At 41.3% G+C, this 10,739-nt stretch overlaps 1 protein-coding gene across 1 annotated transcript; it reads left to right on the forward strand.

Annotated features, from left to right (window-relative positions):
• The first annotated feature begins 1,256 nt into the window (after nucleotides 1-1,256).
• On the forward strand, nucleotides 1,257-1,994 carry LOC130029462 (transcription initiation factor IIA subunit 2-like). The gene has a single exon (XM_056120353.1). It carries the CDS (start codon nucleotides 1,389-1,391, stop codon nucleotides 1,716-1,718), a length of 330 nt encoding a protein of 109 aa, XP_055976328.1. The 5' UTR covers nucleotides 1,257-1,388; the 3' UTR covers nucleotides 1,719-1,994.
• The last annotated feature ends 8,745 nt before the right edge of the window (nucleotides 1,995-10,739 follow it).

Consider the following 10,739-nt stretch of genomic DNA (forward strand, 5'->3'; position numbering starts at 1 on the left):
TAATTCACTGAGAAACAACCAAACCTTTCCACTTGAGTAACTTGCTGAATTCCTATGTCCTTTGTGGTCCCTTTCATCCATTTATGTTCCCATCAGCAACTGTAACAATGTCTCTCATTCTCATCCACACTTGTTCTTTTCCGCTTATGACTGCGGTGGTGGTGTCAGGGACCAATGCTGGAGACGCTGATTGTTCTCACACCTGGCACTGCCCAGGGATTACTCCCAGAGGTGTGGACTGTGCCAGGAATCAAACCCAGGGTCTCATACAGGCAAGGGATGTGTTCCACTGATTAAACCCAAGCCCTGCCCTCTCTGCTTTTTGATGAAAGTCACCCCAGAAGGTCTGAAGAGCTATCTCCTAGTTTTGATTTGCATTTCCTCAATGACCCCTGTGTTTATTTGCCATAGTATATCTGTTTTGGAGAAATGTCCTTTTTATTTTTTTTTTTTGGTTACACCTGGCAATGCTCAGGAGTTGCTCCTGGCTCTGCACTCAGGAATTACTCCTGGTGGTGCTCGGGGACCATATGGGATGCTGGGAATCGAACCTGGGTCAGTTGGTTGCAAAGTAAATAACCTACTGGCTGTATTATTGCACCAGTCCTGGAGAAATGTCTTTTCAAATTCTTTGCCCACTTTTTATTTTTAAAATTATTTTATTAATTTTGCTTTTGTGTTTGGGCCACACCTGGCAGTGATCAGGTCATACTTTTGGCTCTATGCTCAGGGATCACTCCTGATGGTGTTCGAGGGATCATATGGAGTACCGGGGATCGAACGGGAATCAGCCACGTGCAAAGCAAGTGCCCTACCCACTGTACTATCTCACTGGCCTCTGCCTATTTTTAATTGTTGTTTATTTTGTTGTTGTGACGTAGGAGTCCTTTGCATATTTTTGGACATCAATACCTTAAAAAATGTATGCTTTGGGGCTGTAGAGATAGTACAGCATATAAGGCGCTTGCCTTGCACACAGTCAACCCAGGTTCAATCCCTGCCATCCCATAAGGTCCCTCAAGCCCACAAGGAGTGATTCCTGAGTGCAGAGCCAGCACCGTCAGGTACGACCCCCAAACCCCTAAAAAGTATGATTTGCAAATATGTTCTCTAATCTTGTGGATTGTCTTTACTTTCTTGATAGTTTCCATTGAAGCACACACGTTTTAATTGTAATAAAGCCATTGCCTCTTTTTTCTTTTTTCTTTAGATGTTTTGTTGTCATATCCAAAAAATCATTGCCAAGGGGGTTCGTGCGGCGGCCGGAGAGGAGGTGGTGGGCGTCGGTGTCTCCTGCCGGGCTTCCGTGCGCTCCGCGGCGGGAAGCGCCGTCCCCTCCCCCAGGGTATCAATGCAAGCCTGAATAAGGAAACAACTTCTCCTGAACCATGGCATATCAGTTGTACAGAAATACTACTTTGGGAAACAGTCTTCAGGAGAGCCTTGATGAGCTCATACAGTCTCAAGAGATCACCCCGCAACTTGCCCTCCAAGTCCTACTCCAGTTTGATAAGGCTATAAATTCAGCACTGGCTCAGAGGGTCAGGAACCGAGTCAACTTCAGGGGCTCTCTAAATACATACAGATTTTGCGACAATGTGTGGACTTTTGTATTGAATGATGTTGAATTCAGAGAGGTGACAGAACTTATTAAAGTGGATAAAGTGAAAATTGTAGCCTGTGATGGTAAAAATACCGGATCCAATACTACAGAATGAGTAGAAAATGCAGTGGCTTTTTTATGCCGTCCTCGTTATCCACTATTTGGAGAGAAGCACAGAAGAGACTTTTTTTATTTATTCTAGCATTGCAGAAATCACTACACTGTGCTAGACTATCAGAATCCCATTAGAAAGACACCTGTACTTCTGTAACATCTCATAATTGTTATGATACAGCATGAAGAAGCAGCTTTTTTCAAATGACAAATCAGACATTGTTGTTGCCTTCCTAAGAACGTTCTTTAATAAACTCATTTTAAAACAAAAAAAAAATCATTGCCAAATGCAATATTTTGAAGATTTTCTCTTTTTTAAGGAGAGGGCAGTGTGATTTGGGTCACATTTAGAGATGCTCAAGGTTTATCTCTGGCTCTGTGCTCAAAATCACTTCTGGCAGGGCTGGGCTGGAGTCTGTGGAAGGCAAAAACTTTAATCCCTATCCTATCTCACTAGTCCTATTTTCTCATTTTCTTGTGAGAATTTAAGCTCTATCTCTTTAGATCCTTGGGGTCCATTTTTTGGTGGGGGGAGGGCTGGGCCACACCCAGCAATGCTTAGGCGTTTCTCCTAGCTCTGCATTCAGGAATCACTCCTAGTACGGCTTGGGAGACCAACTGGAGTGCCAGGGATCAAACCCAGGTTGGTCATGCCAAAGGCAAGTGCCCTACCCATTGTACTATCTCTCCAGCCCCACACAATCTTGGTTGTAAACAGTAGGTTATTGTAAATTATTTTAAATAAATAAGCTAAAATTTTCTGAAATCAGAAAATGTGAGTCTTTCAACTTTAAGATTTTTTAAAAATCTATTTTAGGTGCCTTCAGACTTCTTATAAATTATGGAATGGGTTTCCTATTTCATAATGTATTGAGCTAATACACCGTTAGGAGTCTGAGAGGGATTGCTTTGAATATGTAAACCACTTTGTGTAGTATGGCTATTTGAACAAAATTAAGTCTTGATTCGTGAATATAGAATGTCTTTTCATTTATTTAGGTCCTCCGATTTCTTTCAATGACTCTTTATAATAGTTTTCAGTGTATAAGCCTTTTGCCTCTTTGGTTAATGTGGTTTTACAGATTTTATTCTTTTTGCTATTATTGAAGTGGGATTGTTTTCCTAATATCCTTCATGGGCTATTCAGTGTCAGAGATGCAGCTGATTTGTGAGTGTTGATTTTGTGTCTTGCAACTCTGCTGAATATATTTATTACCTCTCACAGTGTTTTTGTGGACCTTGAGCATTTTCAGCATAAAAGGAAATGTCATCTGTGAACACAGATCGTTTTACTTTCTTTCTAGTTCGAATGCGTTTATTTATTTTTCTTGCCTTATTTTCTGAAAAGACTTCCAGTCCAAGTTGCTGGACATCCTTGCCTTGTTTCTAATCATAGAGAAAGGCTTTCCATTTTTCACTCTTGAGTATGATGTTTGATTTATTTATATACGGGCATTATATATTGAAGAAGTATATTCTTTCTATTTTATTGAGTGTTAAAATATTTTTTTGTTTCAAACCCAGGGCTCTTGAATGCAAAGCATGGTATCCATACCTCTGAACCATACTTGAGTCTTAATTTAGGGTTTATCTCAAAAACATATGGAATTTTTCAGAAATTTTTCTAATATCAATGAAGATGATATATTTTTACCCCCTTTCTTTCTACTGTTATAGTCAATGAGACTAGTTTTGATATATACATTTTTAGTGATTTTAAATTTGCCTGTGGGCACACTTCTTAATGGGTCCCAACATTTTTTTTTATCCATGATGGGAGTGAATTAATTTTGCTGCAAGTCCACCAAATGCCCACAAGTAACCTCAAGGTTCTCATAGGCTGGTGAGATGTTTTTCCATTTCCCAGTTGGAGAAACTAGGCTTCATGCAGGCAGAAACTTCATAAAGAAGCAAACCTGAGATTTCTACCAACCTGAAACTTTGGAGGCGACCCCACTTTTGCTGGCAGAGGTTATTTGAATAGGGGCACCCATTGCTGGTGGTCTAGGTACATTGGAGCTAAGACTTCTGCCCTCATGTTTAAGGCCCATGCCAGCTCTGTACCCCCTCCCCTGGCACCACCTCCCAAGCCCACGGTTTAGAGGCAGAACTAGCTGCAAAGGCCCCAACTCCTCGAGCCTGCCTTGTTCCCTGTTCTAGAATCTTAATCAAGGATTTCCTCTAAAGCCTGCTGAATGTGCTTGGTCAGGGTCTCTGTTCATTGCATTGTTGCCCCACCAGAAGTTTTCCTAAAAATGTGGAGTGACTTCAGAGAGATCCCAGTGTCATTTTCCAGAAAGACATCTTTTACATGCCTTGCACAATTATACTATCTCTCTATCCCCTGGGAAATTTTTTTTCTTTTGTTGCCCTGAAAAAGTTCTTTATCAGGGCTGGAGTGATAGCACAGCATGTTGGGCATTTGTCTTGCACGCAGCCGACCCATGTTCGATTCCTCTGCCCCTCTCAGAGAGCCCGGCAAGCTACCGAGAGTATCTTGTCCACACAGCAAAGCCTGGCAAGCTCCCCATGATGTATTCGATATGCCAAAAACAGTAACAAGTCTCACAATTTGTTGTGAGATGTTACTGGTGACCGCTTGAGCAAACTGATGAACAACGGGAGGACAGTGTGCTACAGTGGGTCACACCTGATGATGCACAGTTGTTACTCCTGGCTCTGCACTCAGGAATTACTCCTGGAGGTGCTCAGGGGACCATATGGGATGCTGGGAATGGAGCCCGGGACAGCCGCATGCAAGGCAAACGCCCTACCCACTGTGCTAGCACTCCGGCCCCTCAATTTGAGTTTTAAACACTATTGTATTATTATTCATTTTAGTAATGCTCTACCTGAAAAGCTATTCATGAAGGAGAGGATAAAATAAAATTAATTTGAAAAAAATTCTCTATTCTGTTTTTGCTGGGCCTGTGGTTCTATGAATATTAGTGGGGGTCAGGAGTTTGATAAGGCTAACTTCTGAAAACTCTCTAGTGTGACTGTTTGAAAAAGACGTACTATGGCTTTAATTGTGATTGTGGTTTTTGCCATTGCCCATTTCATTTTACTATTCTATTATCAGGTACAGCCACAGTTGTAGTTGTCATGTTCTCCTGATGAACTGTGGTTATTTATCATTATGAAATGTCCCCTTGCCTATCTTTGGCAACCTCCCTTTCCTTATGTCTATATCTTGCAGTCCATATATCAGTATAGCTGTTTCAGCTTTATATGATTTAAATTCTGGATTATATATAACTTGATCTGTTTACTTTCAACCTGGATGTATCTTCATGTGTAAGTCATTTCTTGTGTGTGTGTGTGTGTGTGTGTGTGTGTGTGTCTGTTTAAGAATGTCTGTAGAAGTACTCCTACATTAAAAAAAAAAAAAGAATGTCTGTAGAACCATATCAAACACCTGGAACTTAAACAATTCAATGAGTGGGTCAGTAAGGAAGTCAAGGAAGAAACCAAAAGATACCTGGAAACAAATGAGAATGAAGACATGAGCTACCAGAACCTATGGGATGCAGCTAAAGCCGTTTTAAGAGGGAAATATATAGCTTTGCAAGCATTTCTTAGGAAGGAAGAAAGGGCCTACATAGATAACTTGACTTCACAGCTCAAGATCTTAGAAAAAGACCAACAGAAGACCAAACCCGGCTAAAGGAAAGAAATCATAAAACTTAGAGCAGAAATTAATGACATGGAAACCCAAAAAACAATCTGAAAGGTCAATGAAACCAAGAGCTGGTTCTTTGAGAAAATAAACAAGATTGATAAACCACTAGCAAGACTCTCAAAGAGAGAGAGAAAACCCTAATAAACCGAATCAGAAATGAAAAAAGGGACATCCAACAGAAACCAATGAAATACAAAAGATCATCAGAGACTACTTTGAGAATCTGTATGCCACGAAACAAGAGAACCTAGAAGAAATGAATAAATTCCTGGATTCCTACAATCTCCCAAGACTGATCCAGGAAGACTTGGAATACCTGAATAAACCCATTCATATCAAGGAAATCGAAACCGTAATCAAAAGTCTTCCCAAAAACAAAAGCCCAGGCCCAGATGGATTCACTAGCAAATTATTCCAAACATTTAAAGAAGAGCTGTTGCCAGTTCTCCTCAACCTTTTCCAGGAAATTGAAAAAACAGGAACTCTCACAAACAGTTTTTATGAGTCACATTTCTCCCTAATACCAAAAGCAAACAAAGACACCACTAACAAAGAAAATTACAGGCCAATATCTCTGATGAACACGGATGCGAAGATCCTCAACAAAATATTAGCAAATAGAATCCAACAACTCATCAAAAAGATTATACACCACGACCAAGTGAGATTCAATCCAGGAATGCAAGAATGGTTTAACATTCGAAAATTAATCAATATAATCCCATTATATCGACTAAAGATAAAAACCATATGATCATATCAATAGATGCAGAGAAAGGATTTGACAAGATCCAACACCTGTTTATGATGAAAACTCTCACCAAAATGGGCTTAGAAGGAATTTTCCTCAAGATAGTCAAAGCCATCTACAACAAACCTACGGAAAGCTTTATCCTCAATTGGGAAAAACTAAGGGCCTTCCCTCTAAGATCAGGGACAAGACAAGGATGCTCACTCTTGCCATTTCTGTTTAATATAGTACTGGAAGTACTTGCAATAGCAGCTAGGCAAGAAAAAGATATTGGGGCTGGAGCGATAGCACTGCAGGTAGGGCATTTGCTTTGCACACGGCCAACCTGGGTTCAATTCCCAGCATCCCATATAGTCCCCTGAGCATGGCCAGGAGTAATTCCTGAGTGCAGAGCCAGGAGTAACCCCTGTGCATTGGTGAGTGTGACCCAAAAAGCAAAAGATATATATATATATGGTATCCAGATAGGAAAGGAAGAAATCAAGCTCTCACTATTCGCAGATGATATGATACTATATCTAGAGAATCCTAAAGCTTCTACCATGAAACTCCTAGAAACAATAGACTTGTATAGTAAAGTTGCAGGCTATAAAATCAACACCCAAAAATTCATGGCCTTCCTTTATGCAAATAATGAGACAGAAAAGAGAGATGAAAAAAGCAATTCTGTTCACAATCGTGCCCCAGAAAATCTAGTACCTTGGAATCAGCCTAACTAAGGAGGTAAAGGACTTCTACAAAGAAAACTACAAAACGCTACTCCATGAAATAAAAGAGGACATGAGGAAATGGAAACATATCCCCTGCTCATGGATAAGAAGAATTAACATTGTCAAAATGGCAATACTCCCCAAGGCACTATACAGATTCAATGTGATCCCTATAAGGATACCCATGAAATTCTTCAAAGAAATGGATCAAGCACTCCTAAAATTCATTTGGAACAACAAATGCTCACAAATAGCTAAGGCAATTCTTGGGAAAAAGACCATGGGAGGCATCACCCTCCCCAACCTTAAACTCTACTACAAAGTGGTAACAATTAAAACAACGTGGTACTGGAACAAAGAGCCGCAGACCAATGAAACAGGGTGGAATATCCCTACACACAACCCCAAATGTATGAACATCTAATCTTTGATAAGGGAGCAAGAAATGTGAAGTGGAGCAAGGAAAGCCTCTTTAACAAATGGTGCTAGCATAACTGGACAACCACATGCAAAAAAAAAAAATGGGCTTAGACCTCGACTTCACACCATACACAAAAGTCAGATCAAAACGGATTAAAGACCTCAACATTTAATGGATTAAAGAATCCATAAGGTACACTGAAGACAAGACTGGCAAAACCCTCCACAATATTGAGGCAAATGGTATCTTCAAAGATGACATGCCACTGACCAACCAAGTGGAAACAGAGATAAACAAATGGGACTGTATTAAATTAAGAAGCTTTTGCACCGCAAAAGATACAGTGACCAAAATACAAAGACAATCTACAGAATGGGAAAGGATATTCACCCACACAGCGGGTAGGGCGTTCGCCTTACACGCGGCCAACATGGCCGACCCAAGTTCGATTCCTCCGCCCCTCTCAGAGAGCCCGGCAAGCTACCGAGAGTATTCGATATGCCAGACACAGTAACAACAAAGTCTCCAATGGAGACGTTACTGGGCCCGCTCGAGCAAATCGACGATCAACGGGAGGGCCTTTACTTTTTTTTTTACTTTACCCATCCGATAAGGGGTTGATATCAAGGATATACAAAGTACTGGTTGAACTCCACAAGAAGAAAACATCCAACCCCATCAAAAAATGGGGTGACGAAATGAACAGAAACTTTCTCAAAGAAGAAATCCAAATGGCTAAAAGGCACATGAGAAAATGCTCTACATCACTAATCATCAGGGAGATGCAGATCAAAACAACAATGAGATATCATCTCACACCACAGAGACTGCCCACATCCAAAATAACAAAAGAAACTAGTGTTGGCATGGATGTGGCAAGAAAGGGATCCTCCCTCCCTGCTGGTGGGAATGCTGACTGGTTCAGTCCTTTTGGAAAACAGTATGGGTGATTCTCAAAAAATCATAAATTGAGCTCCCATTTGACCCAGCAATATGACTCCTGGGAATATACCCCAGAAAGGCAAAAAAAGTATAGTTGAAATGACATCTGCACTTGTATTTTCATTGCTGCACTGTTCACAATAGCCAAAATCTGGAAAAAACACGAGTGCCCAAGAACAGATGACTGGTTAAAGAAACTTTGGTACATCTACACAATGGAATACTATGCAGCGGTTAGAAAGGATGAAGTCATGAAATTTGCAAACAAGTGGTTCTACATGGAAAATATCATGCTAAGAGAAATGAGTCAGGAAGAGAGAGACAGACATAGAAAGACTGCACTCACCTGGGGAATATAAAGTAACAGAATGGGAGATGAACACCCAAGAATAGTTGAGTTAAAGTACCAGGAGATCTGCCCCATGGCTTGGAAGCTGGCAGCACATGCTGGGGGGAAATGCAGCTCAGATAGAGAAGGGAACACCAAGTAAAGGGTGTTTGGAGGACTCGCTCGGGATGCGAGACGTGTGCTGAAAGTAGACTATAGATCGAACACGATGGCCACTCAATACCTCTATTACAAATCACAACACCCTAAAGGAAAGAGAGAGCAAAAGAGAATGCCCTGCTATAGAGTTGGGGTGGGGGGGGTTGGGGGGTGGGAGGGCAACTGTGTTCATTGGTGGTGGAGAATGGGGACTGGTGGAGGGATGGGTACTTGATCATTGTATAATTGAAACCCAAACATGAAAGTTTGTAAGTCTACAACTGTACCTCATGGTGTCTCACTAATAAAAAAAAGAATATTTGTTTATTCATAATAGACATTAGTAGATGTAATTTATTCTATTTTATTTGTTTTGGATTTTTTAGGGGGAGGAGGAGGGTGCTTGTGCAATATATGGGATGCCAAAACTGAACCCAGGTTGGCCAGGTGCAAGACAAACGCTCTACCAAGTACACTATCACTCCATCATTCCTGACCCTCATTTCTTGCTTTTGCTCTTCTTCCTCCTTCTTCTTCCTCCTCCTCCTCCTCCTCCTTCTCCTTCTTCTCCTCCTCCTCCTCCTCCTCCTCCTCCTCCTCCTTCTCCTTCTCCTTCTTCTTCTTCTTCCTCCTCCTCCTCCTCCTCCTCCTCCTCCTCCTCCTCCTCTTCCTTCTGCCTTGCACAGGGCCGACCTGGGTTCGATTCCCAGCATCCCATATGATCCCCTGAGCACCACCAGGAGTAATTCCTGAGTGCAAAGCCAGGAGTAACCCCTGTGCATCGCCAGATGTGAACCAAAAAGCAAAAAAATAAAATAAAATAAATAATAAAATAAAATAAAATCAGGCATGGAAATCTTGGGACCAGAGCAATAGCACAGTGCCCACTGTACTTACTTCACATGTAGCTGACCCAGCTCCAATCCCCACCACATATATGTCCTTGCCAGGAGTGATTCCTGAGTGCAGAGCCAAGAATAAACCCTGAGCACCCGTAAGTATGGCTCCAAAACCAAAACAAATAAATAAAATAACTAATTCATTAAATAAAATCAAGCCTGGCAGTCTGCCTCAGTTACTAGGAGAGTTTTTAATGTAATTTTTGTAATAATCAATGTAACTGGGTTTAACCTGCCTTGCACATGGCCGACCTGGGTTCAATCCCCAGCATCCCTTATGGTCTCCTGAGCACTGCCAGGAGTAATTTCTGAGTGCAGAGCCAGGAGTAACCCCTGAACATTGCTGGGTGTGATCCAAAAAAGAAAAAAAAAAAGAAACCAATCGAACAATTATAGTTTTTTTTCCCTGCTTTTTGGGTCACACCCAGCAATGCTCAGGGGTTACTCCTGGCTCTGCACTCAGGAATTACTCCTGGCGGTGCTTGGAGGACCATATGGGATGCCGGGATCGAACCCAGGTTGGCCGCATGCAAGGCAAACGCCCTACCCGCTGTGCTATCGCTCCAGCCCTACCAATCGAACAATTATAATCTTCATTTTAAATAATGTGTCTTTTAAAAAACGGTGGGGAGAATTTACCTCCGTGTTTACCATTTCTGGTATTTGCCATTTCTCTCTGTGACTCCTCTCCCCTGGGGTGATTTTCCTCCAGCCTGCAAAGCTTCCTATTACAGCTCATGTAGGACAAGACTGCTCCAAGGAATTATCTCATCTGTCATTTATCTCCACGTCTTTATTTTCCTCTTTTTCTCCTCTCATTTTTGAACAGCATCTCTGCTGCAGAGATTTCTGGATTTAAGCACATGAATTAAGCACATGAATTCTGTCCTGCTGTTTTGTTTTTGGGGTGCTGGGAGTAAAACTCACTGCTTCTAGTCTACATGCTTCTTCCTTAAGACTAATGTAACGTGTTACTACTTTTCCGACAGTATTCACTGGTTTCCAAAAAATTTCCTCTGGTATGTCTAACTGCTTTCTTTGTGCCTCTTTGTGATTATTTATTTGGTAAGATTCCTGTATCTGTGAGTTAGTCCAAAATCCATGAAAGTTTAGGTTAATATTTCTTCAAA

This window comes from Sorex fumeus, unplaced genomic scaffold (assembly GCF_029834395.1).
Source record: "Sorex fumeus unplaced genomic scaffold, SorFum_2.1 ptg000043l, whole genome shotgun sequence".
In the NCBI taxonomy this organism is placed as follows: Eukaryota; Metazoa; Chordata; class Mammalia; order Eulipotyphla; family Soricidae; genus Sorex; species Sorex fumeus.

Coding starts and splice junctions, on each gene's coding strand:
- LOC130029462 (XM_056120353.1), top strand. CDS start 1,389: ATGGCATATCAGTTGTACAGAAATACTACTTTGGGAAACAGTCTTCAG.